Source organism: Choloepus didactylus, chromosome 19 (assembly GCF_015220235.1).
Source record: "Choloepus didactylus isolate mChoDid1 chromosome 19, mChoDid1.pri, whole genome shotgun sequence".
Lineage (NCBI taxonomy): Eukaryota > Metazoa > Chordata > Mammalia > Pilosa > Megalonychidae > Choloepus > Choloepus didactylus.
Window position 1 is genome coordinate 4,742,829 of NC_051325.1, and position 15,624 is coordinate 4,758,452.

The following is a 15,624-nucleotide window of genomic DNA, read 5'->3' on the forward strand; positions in this document are numbered from 1 at the left end:
GAGAATTTAAGCAGCTCACTCTGAGCCAAGGTTGGTGGGATGGGCTTTCTTTTGATCCCACACATGAACCTTGAATTTAGAGTTGGACTGGTGCCCAGGGACACAGTCCATGGTCCCTGTCTTCATGGGCATTTGGTGAGGAGACCACCAAGATGACTGGAAACCCTCCTCCCAGGACCCAGGCAGGCTCATGGCCACTCACTCATCCCCAGATGCCTCCCCGCCTGCATCTCCCTGGGTCATGGGGTTCTGCCATGTCTCACTCTTGGCCTTCTCCTCTCCACTCCCACCACCTGCTTTCTCCCCACTCCTCTCTGCCAAGGCTGGCCTGGACTCCCCCTGGACTGTGCAAAACCCTGGCCATCCCTGCTGTCTACACTGTGGCATGAGGGCACACTATGAGTAAGTCATGTCCCCCAAAAGAAATTTTCAAGTCCTAACTCCCAGTCCTCTGAATGTAAGCTCCCTATTTCCTAATCCTCTATTTCCTAAACCCCTATTTCCATTTGGAAATAGGAACATTGTAGATGTGATTAGCTAAGATGGGGCCAAACTGGATTAAGATGGAACCTAAACCTATACAACTGGTGTCCTTATGAGAAGGGGGGATTTGAACACTGACACAAGGAGAAAAGTTGGCCATGTGACAGAGGCAGAGTTGAGTTATGCTGCCAGAAACCAAAGGACACTATCAGTTGCCAGCCACCCACCAGAACCTTACAGTTTTTAGAGGAAGCACAGCCCTGCCAACACCTTGATTTTGGACTTCAAGTCTCCAGAACTGCAAGACAATAACTTCACGTGTTTGAAGCCCCCCCCCCCAGATGATGGTTGTCCCAGTTTGTATATGTTATGCCCCCCAGAAAAAGCCATGTTCTTTCATGCAATCTTCTGGGGGCAGACACATTAGTGGGGACTAAGTTGGAACATTTGGATTAGGTTGTTTCCATGGAAATGCACCCCACCCATTCAGTGTGGGTCTAAATTAAATCACTGGAGCCATATAAACGAGCTGACAAACAGAAGGAACTCAGTGCAGCTGAGAGTGACATTTTGAAGAGGAACTACAGCCAAGAGGGACACTTTGAAGAAAGCATAGGAGCTGCAGATGAGAGACACTTTGAAGATGGCCATTGAAAACATACTCTTGCTCTGGAGAAGCTAAGAGAGGACAAACACCCCAAGAGCAACTAAGAGTGACATTTTTGAGGAACTGTGGTCTAGAGAGGAGCATCCTGAGAAAAAGCCATTTTGAAACCAGAACTTGGAGCAAATGCTAACCATGTGCCTTCCCAACTAACAAAGTTTTTCCAGACATCACTGACCATCTTCCAGGGAAGGTACCCAATTGTTGATGTGTTACCTTGAATACTTTATGGCCTTAAGACTGTAACTGTGTAACCAAATAAACTCCATTTTACAAAAGCCAATCCATTTCTGGTATTTTGCATTCTGGCAGCATTAGCAAACTAGAACAATTGTACGCCCTTTTACAGCAGACCCAGGCAACTCATGCAGTCAGCTTCCCAACCACACACACTCCCACTTGGTTCTCCCATGGGTCCTTTCACTGAGCAATAATGCCAAGACACTTGACTGGCTCCCCTCTGCCTATGAACCTCATTCACCACCAATCCTCCCCTCACCACCTGCCTGCAGTTCTTACCTTTCAAGCAAAGGACACTCTCCTCTGTGATTTTGTCTCTCCTGTCATGTGCCTTCCTAACATACTCCCACCTGCAGACTCACATCAATGGCTCCTGCTGCAGATGATGCCATTCCAGGCAGAGAGGGGTGGTGCTCCATGCTCCTACAGGCTGTGTCCCATCCAACACTGCATTCCCCTCATCACACAATTGTTGTGGGTAGAATTGTGCTCCCCAAAGAGACATGAGCAAGTCCTAACTCCCTGTCCCAAGAATGTGACTCCATTTGGAAGCAAGATCTTTGAAGATGTGACTGGTTAAGATGAAGCCAATCTGGATTGGGGGTTGGGGTGTCCTAATCCAGTCTGCTGGTAACCTCATAAGCAGAAGAAATTTGGGAACAGATGGGGAGACAGACAACCATGTGATGGAGGCAGAGATTAAGTTATGCTGCAATCCAAGGAACCTCACAGAGCATCAGCCAACCACCAGAAGCCAGGGGAGAGACTCAGAACAGATTCTCCCAATTAAGAAGGAGACATTTTGGTTTCAGACTTCCAGACCCTAGAACCATGAGACAGTATATTTCTGTTGTTTTAAGCTACCAAGTCCGTGGTGCATTGTTATAGCACCCCTGGCACAGACACACCACACAGATGCAGTTCACACTTACTGAGCTCATGGAGGGCACAGCTGCCTCCTTGTAAATCCCTACTGGCCACCACACACACCACATTCCACCAAAGTTTGTAGAGGATGGCCATAGCAATCCATGACACACTGAGCTGGGAGTTGTGTGAAGACAGACACATCAACTGTCTCACCAAGGCCTGACCCCCAGTTCCTCTCAGTTCCTGCTCCCTTCCATGAAAATTGTCCCGGACACAGAAGAGTACCTGGTGTACAAGGTGGGAAACACCATTGGAGACAAGACCCTGAATGTGCATGTTTCACATGAGACCCAGGGCTTCCAGATCTCTGTGAGCTGAGAAAGAGCTGAGTGTGGCAGGACCAAGTGGAGCCAGGGACTAGGGACATCCACATGGTGGGCAGGAGGGGCTGTGGGCAAGCCTCTAGCCAGGTGACTCTGACACATTTCCCCTGTGCTTGTGGGAACAGTCACCAAATGTGACCATGTACATCCCACCCTGCGAGGTGATAAAGACGTCTTTCCAGCTCCAGCCAGCACATGTTCAACCTCATCTGCAAGGCCATGGATTTCAGCCCCAAGATCTCTCTGCCCTGGCTGCATGATGGCAAGCTGGTAGAGTCAGTCTTCTCCACAGGTGAGGTTGAGCCCGAAGCCAAAGCATCTGGACCAGCTACCTACATGGTCACTAGCACACTGACCACCAGTGAAAGTGACTGGCTCAGCCAGAGTATGTTCACCTGTCATGTGGAGCACAACAGCCTAACCTTCCTAAGGAACATGTCCTCCTTCTGTGGTCCAAGTGAGTGGATAGTGCCTGCAGAAAGTGGCAGTTTCTCTATTCTGATCATATTTGGGAGATAAGGCCCATAATTCTCCCAAGCTAAGCTGCCACCCTTACATCAGGTGTGAGAAGACCTGGGACCCCAGGGTTATGCATGTGTGGACCCATGTTCTTGTCATTTTGCCATTGCACCTTTCCCAGCACAGCCCACCATGAGTCCGTGCTGAGCCATAGATACCTTTCCCGCAGCCTCTTTGGAAACTCCCATGCAACAGTAAAGAAGTGAAATTTGCATAAAATAAAAATAAAACATATAAAGAACTCATGAGAAAGCAGTTTAAGAAGATAAAATACACATATTTATTTTGAGGCAATAAGCACACACAGAGAAGAAGTCCACAGCTTTAGTTTCCACACATAATGAATAGGCATTTGGTTGTATCTAGGGAGAAGCCTGTTTCTTAAGGTTCAAGGCTGGAAGAGGACATGAGGGAAGATTTCAAGCCAAAATGTAACATAAGCCTTGGGCAATACCCAAGCCCCAAGGAAGGTCCCCTTTGGCTGTCTCTTTGGTCTTGGAAGTCCTTCCATTGATGGATCATTTCACCTGCAGATGACAGAGACAGCTATGAATGACTTTCCCACAGCTGGGAACATTGGGAGGGGCAGGAATAACTTGGAGACCTGACTGTGGTGGGGCCCAGGACTAAGGTCCCATCCAGCCCAGGAGTGGCTCTGTGTGTCTCTGAGCTCCCTTCCTAAGCCCCATCTCCTTTTGCCTTCTCCATGCACATCATGAGGGGACCAGCCTCTGTTCTCTGCATTTTACAGATGATGAAGTGGGGCTCTGAGAGCTGAGACTGGGGACAAATCATGTCTGTGACACTTAGGGTCTTCAGTCCAGGCTTTGAAGGTGTCTAATGGGCCATGGCACCCAGCAGAACCACAAGGGTCTCCTGTCCACTCTGAACCCTCCCTCAGCATGACCTTGATGAACAAGCTGGATGGGCACTTCCCAGTACCCCATTCCACGTGCCCACCCAGGGGCAATCTACCTTGAACAGGGTGACTGTTGTGCTATAGAAGAGGCTCAGGATGAAGAGGACTATGAAGGTGGAGGCTGTGGTCCACTGGTTCTCAAACCCTTCCTCTTCAGCATTCACCTCCCCCTCTGTAAGAGGACACAATGTAGAGGGAAGGATCAGGTTCAGAACCAGGCACCTTGGTGGGGACTGCCCTGGGGGCTGGGGGCTAGGGGAGTGTGGTGGGCCCTATGGGAACCGTCCAGCCCACTGGAGCAGCTCTGAAGGATGCACAACCCACTGGGATAAAATCACACTTGGTGCTTAACTGTACTGTAACTTTGAGGATGGGGCAAGCAGGGAGGAGTGGCAGAAGCAAGAAGATAGGAAGGAGGCTATACACAGAGCTGTAGCAAATGTGAGATGGGGGGACTGGTGGGCATGCTGCTGGGGTAGAGTTCTGAGCAGCACCTGCCTGCCATTTGCTTCTGGGGCTGGGAGCTCCTGGACTGTATCTGGATGAGTCACCAGCAGGTGTGTCCAGGGTCAACTCAGACTTCTGATGAGGGAGTGTGTGCTTGGGCTGCATGAAGGCAAGGGCATGGACCAAGCTTGCGTAGGTCATTGATACCTAGCAACCTTGTCCTAGGGCCCTGAGGGTGGCAACAGAGTGAAAGAGGAGCATGCTGACACAGTCAAGCCAGGCCTAGACTGGGACCAGAGGTTGTGGCCTCCCAAGTGTGTCCTGGACGCTCCTTGAAGAGGTGGTGACACAGATAGGAGCACAGTCTCCTTGGTAACACGGGACTAAGACACATGGAGGGGGGGTTCTCCCATATCCTGTATGCTGAACATCCATGAGTACCCAAGGGTGTGCCCCTGGGCCACTGTAGGGGTGGTAGGCTGGACATCTGGGTCTGAAAGTTCTCCTCTCCTGGACATCTGCCACTAGCCTCTCTTCTGTCTGTCTCTCTCTCTCTCTCTCTCTCTCTCTCTCTCTCTCTCTCTCTCTCTCTCTCTCTCTCTCTCTCTTTTCCCTCATCTTTATATAATTTCCATCTTCTTCATCACTAGCTGCCTCTCTCCATCTCCATCTTTCATCTCCATCTCCATCTTTCTATCTCTATCTCTCTATTTCCATCTCCATCCCCATCTGTCCATGCCCATCTCCATATCTATCTCTATTTCTATCCATCTCTATCTCTATCTCTGTAGCTCCACCTCTACCTCTATCTCAGTATATCTCACTATCTCTCCATCTCCAATTCTACCTCTCTCTAGCCACACCTCCATCTCTATTTCCATCTCACTACCTCCTTGTCTCACTCTCTCCCTCCCTCTTGGTATGAAGGGCATGCATGTAAGACAAAGTTGGGATTTCTTGGTTGACTTGTCCTGCCCTATCCAGACTGATAACTCTTGGGAATGAGATGACAGACAGCCTGAGGTCCAGGGAGGTTGACAGTAGACTTGGAAGGCTGAGGGCATCTGGAGCTCAGGCTTCCAATGGGCTGGGAGACTGGGGACATCTTAGAAGCAGACCCAGAGGCAACCCCTAGAGGATGTGCTGTTTCTTGGGTGTGGTTCCATGGAAACTCACTTGCGATCCTATTCTCCTATCCACATCTTCTAGGTTCAGTGATTCCTTGGGCAGCTGCATTCTTCTTCCTGAGTTCCCCTGTTCCCTACTCTGGTGGTTTTGGTTGGGTTGTGTTTGGAGGGAACAGTGGCTCAGATTTACCTCCCTGCCAGTCTCACTAAAAATTGGCATTGCCAAGGACCACTGCCTACTGTGGGCACCATCAGGATGTGGGTTGGGAGTCCCGGTCCAGTTCAGAGAAGGATACCAGGTTGGGGGACTGCCTTCACTAAGAACCTGGAATGTGAGGGACCAGGGCTCCCCTGAGGAGCTCCAGCCAGCCAAGCATGGAGGAGTCCAGGTTCATGCCCAACACAATCCTCAGGGAATTTTCTCTAGGCTGGGGGACAGCAGCCCTGGTCAGTATCTAGGCCAGGCCAGTCTCTGAACACACATCCAAGCTGAGACAGAGGACAAGCAGAGCTTTTGGCAGGAAGCCCATGGCAGCATCAGTAAATGACCAAGATGGCTCAAGAGAAGAAGTGCCAGCAGGAAGCACTGCCTTGCTGTGGGTGTGCCATGCCTGGTGTCCATGTGTGTGTGTGTGTGTGTGTGTGTGTGCATGGTTGATGCACATGTGTATACAGGAGTGTGTATCCCTGAGCAAGTGTGTCTGGGTATGTCCCTATATGTGCATGTGCCCATGCATGTGCATGTGTACCCATGTGTGTGTGCCTGTGTCCGCATGTCCATGTGTGTCTGCATGTGTGCCCATGTCTGTATTTGTGTGCCCATGTATATCCTAGTGTCTGTGCATATGTATGTGCATGTGGGAGTCTGTGTGTGCATGTGTACATGGGCATGTGTGTGTCCCCATGTGTGTCAGTGTCTGTGTGTCAGTGTCTATGTTTCCATGTGCCCGTGTGTATGTGTGTGTCTATGTGAGCATGTCTGTGCCCATGTGTGTGTTTGTGTGTGCTGCCTCTGCCTGTGTGGGCCTGCTCCAGCCACCTTTCTGGAAGCAGATAAAGGAGCAGCAAGCATGGGTCCTGGTGGCTGTGGTGTCTGCCAGATGCACAGAAGGCTTCCCCAGGGCAGTGGCAGGCAGTAGGGGGGAGAAAGGGTAGGTGGGTGGTCTGTGGTGTGGGGGCAGGTGGGTGCAGCACAGCTGCAGCCCCAGGCAGGTAGAGAGCCCTGCTCACTCAGGACCAGCATCTTTTGAACTGATATTTTTATTTTTAGTTTTTATAAAATGCAACATCTCTCCCCATTGACATGGTTAGTTTGCACACACACAGCGAGCCCAGCATGGTCAGTAGCAGGTGTTGGCCAAGTCAGACATCACCAGGGACACATTGTACAGGGAGGGTTTACCAGTGGACTTGTCCACGGTCCTCTCAGTCACAGTGTGCCTCAGGGCCTCATGCCCCACAATGCAGGTGTAGGTGTCTCCATTGCTCCAGTTCTTCTCAGACACAGTCAGGATGCTGTAGGCAAAGTAGTGGCCCTTGTTCTGGGGCTCAGGCATCGGGGCACTGGTCACATACTGGTCTCTGGGCACAGGCTTCCCCTTGTGTAGCCACTGCAGAAACAGGTCTGGAGGGGAGAAGTCCTTCACCAGGCAGGTGACAGAGGCCGAGTGCCGCAGGCTCAGCTGCTCTCGGGTGGGTGGCAACAAGTAGACGGCTGGTTCTTGCTTGGCCACCCCTGTGAATATAGAGAGGATGGTGAGTGAGCTGAACAGGGCTGTAGGACTGGGTTAACATTCTGGATGGAAGCCAGGGTAGAGGCTGATGGGAAGATTCCCAGGCACAGGCACGAGTCCCCACCTGCTCATGGGTGTCTTGATGCCTGTGGGGGAATCCCCAGGTGAAGGGAGAGAGCAAGTGGAAGAGAAGCCAGTCTCACCCTTGGGCTTGGAGATGGTGCGCTTGACTGGGGAGGGGAGGTCCGTGTGAGTCACAATGCATGTGAACTCATCCCCACTCTCCCAGTCCTCTTTGCAGATGGTGGCCTCACCCCTGGCACTGTAGGTGCCATTGGGGAATCTTTTTGGGTTGCTCATTTGGGTTTCCAGAACCTCGCCATTCTGATGGGTCCAGGAGATGGTCAGGCTTTCATAGTTGGTCACATCTGTGACTATACAGGAGAGCTTGGCCTTGGCAGTTTTGTTGAGAAAGATGTCAACAAAGGAGAGGGGGATGGGGAAGACTTTGATTCCTGGGGATGAACCTGAGTTAAGAGAAAGTTGGGTTCAGTGAGCAGAGACATGTGAAATTGAGGGAAGTTTCCCCTAGAGATCTGGGACCATTGTGTCAAAACTTACTGAGCCCCCAGGGGTCTTCCTGCAGGGGGACACACAGCCTCCCACCTGAGCAGTGGCCCCATGCTTCCTAGCAGTGCCCTCCTGCCCCACCCATGTGTGACTGTCCTTCATGAGCACTGGGAAGCCATGGGTCCAGGGCAAAAGACCATATCTGGGGAAGCATCTGTCTGTGTGTGTGGTAGGGGCTACTCGCTTGGGCCCAGGAGTGTGGGTGCTGAATTTGGGGCCAGGACCACTGCCTGAAGGGACTGTCCACTCACTGGTGCCACAGATGGAGGACACATTCCTTAAGATGTTTATCCCATTGTACTCTACGTGGCAGGTGAACACGCTCTGGCTGAGCCAGTCACTCTCGCTGATGGGCAGCATGCTGGTGACCTGGTAAGTGACTGGCACAGTCCTTTTGGCTTCGGGCTCAACCTTGCCCTGGGGGAAGCCTGGCTCTATCAGCTTGCCATCACGCAGCCAGGACACAGAGATCTTCTTGGAGCTAAATTCTGTGGCCTGGCAGATGAGGTTGGACATGCGCTGGTTGGAGCTGTAGAAGGCGTCCCTGGGCGGGATGTACACGGTCACACTGGGGGACTGTCCCACAGGCAGCAGGCCTAGGGGAAAAGATGTTAGAGTGGCCTGGCCAGAGGCCCACCACCACCCCTCCTGCCCACTGTGCAGATGACCCCCCAGCTCCAGTGGGTCCCACCACACCTGGCTCTTTCTTTGCCCACAGAGGGAGGGAGGCTCCAGGTCTCACCTTTCACAGGCACATTCAGGGTCGTTTGATTTTTGTGTTCAACCTGGCACACCAGGTACTCATCTGTGTCTGGGATGATGCTTTCAGAGGGGAGCAGCAAGTGAGAGGAGGCCATGTACTTGCCATCTCTCAGGATTGGTGAGAAGGTAATGAAATTCTGGTTGCTAACCGAGGTGTTGTTCTGGTATTTCCAGGAGAAGCTGATGCTGCTAGGCAAGAAGTCCTGGGCAAGGCAGCCCATGGCCAACAAGCTGTCTGTGGACAGGCTGCTCTCACAGGAGACCAGGGGGAAGAGAGTTGGGTCAGATTCTTTCCCTGAGGACCCGAGAAATGACAAAAAATAGATGGGAGGGGGGATGGTTAGGTGGGACAATTGCCAGCTGGGATGAATGAGCCAAGACAGGTGAGTGAGAGGCAGGTCAGTGAGTCCAGGTAGATGGAGCTCAGCATGTTCTCTGTCCTTGGCTACCCCCTGCCCCAATCTCAATCCCACTGTGGCTGGTCCCCTAGGCTGAGCCCACCTTCAGGCCTCCAAGTTCTGGCTGCAAGTGGCCCAACAGTGTGGCAGGAGGCCATAGTGAGCAGGCCCATTTCCTGAGAGTTGAGGAGGCCAGGCACAGACTGCTCAGCCTTAGCCTGCTGCAGGAGCCTTGGTCTGAATATGTGGGAAGGCCCAGTTATGGAGGTCTGGCCTCTTCTGCCAGCACTGATTTTAACACCCAGTGAGGAGTGCCCTGCAGCTCCATCAAACTGGAGCCCAGTCCTGAAGTCTAGGGATTGACCAGCTCAGTGCAGAGTGCTTAGTGTTGGGGGTGGGAGGAGGGTGTGAATAATGGGTGTGACCAATGCTGCCCAGCCTAGCCCTGACCACCTTAGCCCAGCTGGATTTCTCATTATCAGCACAGCACAGTGTCATCAGGACAGTCCAGCATAGCTAGCTCAGCTCAAACTGAATCCACTTGGCCAAGCCTAGTTCAGTCCAGCTCAAGCCATCAAATCATACTAGTTAGCTCAGCCCACTAGCTCAGCCCATCTGGACACAGCTCAGCTCACCTTAATTAACCCTGCTCAACTCATGAACTTAACCTAGTCCAGCTCAGCTCAACCCAGTTCAACCATGCTTAGCCCAGCTCAGACAGCTTAGCCTTGATGAACCCAGCTCAGACCACCATGGTCCAGCCTAGCTCAGCTCAGTCTGCCAGCTTGGTCCAGTTTTGCTAAGCTCAGCTCAGCCTAGCCAGTTCAGTCTAGCCAGTCCAGTTCAGTGCAGCTTAGCCCAGCTAGCTCAGCGTGGCCCAGCCCAGCCTAGCTCAGGCCATTCCAGACTAGCCAAGCTTAGCCCCGCCCTGCCAAGCTCAGTGCAGTCCAGCTTAGCTCAGTTCAGCATAGCATAGCATAGCCCATCTAGCTCAACCAAGCTCAGAACAGCTGAAAACTGGTTCAGTCAAGTCAGCTCAGCCCAATTTAGACCAGTTCAGCTCAGCCTAGCCCAGCTTAGCCCAGCCTAGCTCAGCCCAACTCAGCCCAGGTCAGCTAGCCAGATCAGCTGGGCTTGGTCCAGCTTAGTCCACCTCAGCTCAACATAGCCCAGCTCAGCCTGATTCAGCTCAGCCCAGCTCAGCCTAGCTGTGCCAGTTCAGCTTAGATCAGCTCAACCCAGTTCTGCCAGCTCATTTAGCCCAGATCAGCCTATCTCACCCAGCTCTACCAGGTCAGCTCTGCTCAGCTCAGCTTGCCAGTTCAGGTCAGCCTTGTTCAGGACTCGGCTTAGCCCAGCCTAGCTCAGCCCAGCTCAACCCAGTCATGCCAGTTCATCTCAGCCCAGTTCAGCCAAGCTGTGCTTGTTCAGCTCAGCCCAGCTCACCACAGCTTTGTTGGTTCAGCTCAACCAGCTCAGCCCAGCTGTGCCCATTCAGCTTAGATCAGCTCTGCCCATCTCTGCCAGTTCAGCTCAGCCCAGCTCATCAGTTCAGGTTAGCCTGGTTCAGCTCAGCTCAACACAACCTAGCTCATCCCAGCTCAGCCCAGCTGTGCTGGTTCAAATAAGCTCAGTTTAGCCCAGCTCTGCAAATTCAGCTCAGCCCAACTCAGCTCAGCCTGGCTCAGCCCAACTCTGCCAATTCAGCTCAGCCAAGCTCAGCCCAGGCCATCCCAGCTCACCTGTTCAGCTCAGCCTAGCTCAGCCCAGCTCAACTCAGCTCTGCCACTTCAGCTCAGCTCAGCTCAGCCCAGCTGTGCTGGGTCAACTCAGCCACGTTCAGCCCAGCTCTGCCAGGTCATCTCAGCCCAGCTCAGCCCAGCTCAGCCCAGCTGTGCTGGTTCAGTTCAGTCCAGCTTGCCAGTTCAACTCAGCCTAGCTCAGCCTAGCTCAGCCCAATTCAACTGAGCTCTGCCAATTCAGCTCAGCCCAGCTCAGTTCATCCCAGCTCAGCCCAACTTAACTAAGCTGTGCTGATTCAGCTCAGCCCAGCTTGCCAGTTCTGGTCAGCCTGATTCAGCTCAGCTCAGTCCAGCATAGCTCAGCCTAGCTCAACCCAGCTCTGCTGATTCTGCTCAGCCCAACTCTTCCTAGCTCAGCCCAGCTTAGCCCAGCTATGCTGGTACAGCTTAGTCCATCTCAGCCCAGCTCTGCCAGGTCAGCTCAGTCCAGCTCATCCCAGCTTAGCTCAGCTGTGCCAGTTCAGCTCAGCCCAGCTTGCCAGTTCAGGTCAGCCTGGTTCAGTTCAGCTCAGCCCAGCTCTGCTGGTTCTGCTCAGCCCAGCTCTGCCAGTTCAGCTCAACCTAGCTCAGCCCAGTTCAGCTCAGCTCAGGCTAGCTCTGCCAGTTCAGCTCAGCCCAGCTTGCCAGTTCAGGTCAGCCTGGTTCAGTTCAGCTCAGCCCAGCTCTGCTGGTTCTGCTCAGCCCAGCTCTGCCAGTTCAGCTCAACCCAGCTCAGCTCAGCTCTGCTGGTTCAGGTCAGCCCAACTCATCTTAGCTCAGCTCAGCTCTGCCTGTTCAGCTCAACCTGGTTTTGCTTGGCTAAACCCAGCCCAGCTCAGCCCAATTCAGTCCAGCTTCACTCAGCCTAATGCAGCCGGTACAGCCCCAAAACTGGTTGGTAGGGTAATGGCCAGGAGCGGCCAGCTCAACCAGACCTGCTCACTTCAGCTAAAGCCATGCCACTTCAGGAGTCCTGCACAGCCTGGCCCTGCCCAGGGTTGATTCCTTTCTGGTGTCTCTTCCTGCCTTTCTCCACCCTCATACATTCTGTGCAGTCTCCACTTCATGTCCCTAATCCCAGTCCTTGTGCCTCAGCCCTACTGGCTTTGGCTCCAAAGCAGTGACTGCCTTCATTTCCTCCACTAGTATATTTCTAGACAACTTTAAATTCACTAAAACATCTCACAAGAATTGAAGAACAACAAATCCTATAAAAAAAATGAAAGCCCCTCTTTTGCTATATAGTCAACAGCTTGGCTTCTGCGTGGAGGCAGACACTTGGGAGATTCCTCCCCTCAGGCATCTTCACACTCCTGGATGTATCCCCTGAGCCTAAATTCCTCCATAGCCTCTTTGCTTTAACTAAATTCCCTCTAGATAAAAATCATCATTAGAAACCACCAGGAAATGAATCGTATCTGAATTGGCCATTTTTAACTATGCTTTTTTACTGTTCAGCTCTTTAAAAGGCATAGGAGTGCACAACAATGATCTAAAATCTAGAACTGCATTTATAATTTAAATAAAGAAAATTTAAGCAGTGATTTGTACATTTTAAAGCATAACAAACAGTATCAACAATAGTAAGCAATAGATCAGTTCATTCCATTTTTTTCTTTAAATGTCACTGAGGGAAAGTTAAATGTGGAAGGGCTCATCCAAATGAGAAATGACATAAAGGCTGATTCCCCATCACAGTAGAAGTAAAACATCAAACACAAACATATAGGAAAAATAAATCTGGCAGTGCTGGCTGCCTCTTTCTTACCATCTTTGCTGCCTGGTCACTGGCACGTTCTGTGGAATTCTTTGGCATTGAACAATTCCTCCAAATCCATTAAAAAATGGTGGATTCGTAAATAGCTGGGTTGGCCTTTGGTGGCAAAAGCTACAACTGTGCATTCCAGACTCCCAGACTCCATGTGGTCCCAGGAGATGGCACAGCCAAGGCCAGCCTTGGTGGGAACCCTGCTCTCTGCCCTTCCTTACTATCCTTCAACTAAGAAGCTCAGTCAACAGTAAAAACAGAGACCACTTCACAAGTGGTCCTGCGGTTGCTTTGTTTCAGAAGTTCCTTTCTGATGCTCTATCTGACTCAGTTTTCTCTTAATCCACCAACTAGCACATTTAACTGAAATAATCCAGCATAAATCTATGCATTTAACCTAAAATTTATCTATAATTAATTCCTGAAGGGTGGTCTTGAAAAATACTGAACTGAAGGTAAGCTTTTCATAATATTCAAGCATTTCTTAATCACAAAGAGAAAACCCACTGACTTAAACAATTCTGAACCCAACCATTGATAGAATAGTACTTCCAGGCAATAGAGAATGGTTTTACTTTAGTTATCATGTGAGAGAATGACAGAGCAATTAAAGAAATTATATTAAAACATTAACAAATAATGCCTAAAACTTTTAATTTCTTAAATGTCTTATGTTGTAAAATGAATAAAAATTTAAAAGTTAATAAAGCTAAGGGTGAAAAATTAAAAACAAATAGTTGAAAATGGAACCCTTTCACTTTCTGACAGGGTGCATGCCTTATTTTAGAAATGCAAATTACCCAGGTGTTGTTTTGTTCAGTGGAACACTTTCAGGTATGTGGGGTTCGGCAAAACCATCTGAAAACCACTTCTTCAGAACCATAAGCTATAAATTTACCAACTGTGTTTTCTCGGTTCCTGAAATAGACTCCAACTGTGACCTGCTTCCGGCCACCTGCTGCAGGTGCCTGGGGCCAGCCCACGGCCATCTTGACTCTAACTCAGCACCAATGTCTCTGAGAATTTCTCGAATAATTTTTAAAACTGAACTTGATTTGTTATCATCAAACCTCAGCCCCAAGTCGGGGGAACCACAGTACCACATTTTACCATCTCCTGGCTGAACCTGTGGCATTATCAATTCCAGAAAGAAGCACTCAAGTTATTAACTGAATCTGAATTATAAGTCCTTTGGCATTTAAAAATTTAACATACTTGACAATCTCTCAAATTTTTAAGTAATATTTTCCCTGATCATCTCCCTCTAGCCACTTCAAAGATATTCACTCTGTTAATACTTTAAAACCACTTTTTTTTAGAAACTGCTCTCACAAACGACGCTCCCTAAAAGGTCCGTGTACAGATTGCCCGCGGGCTGCCCTCTTCAGGGGAATGGGCTTGGACAGAGCCCTCTGGCGTTTACTAAGGCAAAGACTACGTGTCTCTTCTTTCTGAGACACTTGCTAGCGGCAGTTTTCTTTCTAACTGATTCAGAATTTAAACACAAATCTGGCACAAAACATATCTTAACATTCTAAAGGAAATATTTCACTGTTCTCTCTACATGAGGCAATCTTGTGGTTCTAGAGATGCCACTACAAAGGCACACCATTGAGCCAACACTGTGATTCCAGAGAGGAAATCTCCTGCTATGCCCAAGGCTGTCCTCTGGGCATGGGAGGACCTGACCTTCTGGCTACCTTGCCCAAATATGGCCCTTCAAACCCTCAGCCCAGCAATTCCCTCTTTTAGGAGCTCAGGCACCCCGTCGACAAGCTGGACATCATACAAATTTTACAAAGACATCAGAGAAACAATGGAGGCTCCAAAATTCCTAAGGCAGACCAAGCCCCATCCCCTCATGGCCAGCCCCACAATGTCCTTGGGGTGTTCAGAAAAACCCATAAGAATAAGCAGAAAATGAAGGCCCCAGAGGGGCAGGTCTTACCTGTAGAGACAGTGACCTTGAGCCCTGGGCCCCAGACATCAAAACCGTAGTAATCACAATGGTGGAGTCTCTGTGCCCACCCCACAAAAACCCTGGGTGCTGGCCTGGGCATCACTGCCTGCTGCCCAGAAAATGGACCATGCAGAGAACTGCAGTATCTCATGGCTTTTCACAGAAGCCAATTGTCTGTGTCCTGTTATCTAGGGTCTCCACACTCACCCCTCTCTCTGTCTGGGGTCAGAGAATCCTGGATCCCTTGACTGGCCCAAGAGACCCCAATTCTGACATGACCCTTTGTCAGCCCGGGCAGTCTGAGTGAACTGAAGAGACCAGACTGCTCTGGAGACAAGCCCTAATTCTCACCCAGAAGACAACCATACACTGAGACTAGTAACTGCCCCTAGAAGTAGGAGGCCTGGAGGGGATGGAAGCCCCAATTATGCCCCACAATCATGAAAGTCCCTGATATTGCATTCTGCTGAGGAATCCAAAGAAACAGAGAGTGGCCACCCTCAGTCAGAGCCCCAGACTGGCCAGAATAGCAGTGGGCTGCCCTTAGAGAAGGGATCCTTTTCCTGACTCCTGAGAAGACCCAGACACCCCTAAATTCCCCCAAGGCAGTTAAAATGCAGTGTTGAGTGGGGTGGGGGTGACTCACCTGAGGAGACAGTGACTGGGATCCCTGGACTCCAGATCTCAAATATGTTGTCATATTGTGACAAACATACTGAGACCCCAGGCAAGAACTGCACCTGACTGAAGCCCTCAGGGGCTGCAGGACCAACTCAAATGTAGCCCAGTAGAGCCAAAAGGCCACAGAGCACTCTAGAGGCTGACAGTGGCTGAGACCCCCAGAGAAATCCCCAGGCCAGAGAGTTCAAGAGGAGAAGGCATCCTTTTGAAGCCCTCAATACTTGCCAGCCCCTCCCAGAGACCCCCAGGCAGTACCCAG

The 15,624-nt window shown here is 50.7% G+C and overlaps 1 gene segment (V, D, J or C); it reads right to left on the reverse strand.

Moving 5' to 3' along the window:
* Positions 1 to 3,415: 3,415 nt before the first annotated feature.
* On the reverse strand, positions 3,416 to 14,799 carry LOC119515817. The segment is given in 7 exon segments: positions 3,416 to 3,686; positions 4,135 to 4,250; positions 7,055 to 7,387; positions 7,589 to 7,912; positions 8,267 to 8,611; positions 8,758 to 9,072; positions 14,673 to 14,799. Coding segments are annotated over 7 exon segments (1,554 nt in total).
* Between the last annotated feature and the right edge of the window lie 825 nt (positions 14,800 to 15,624).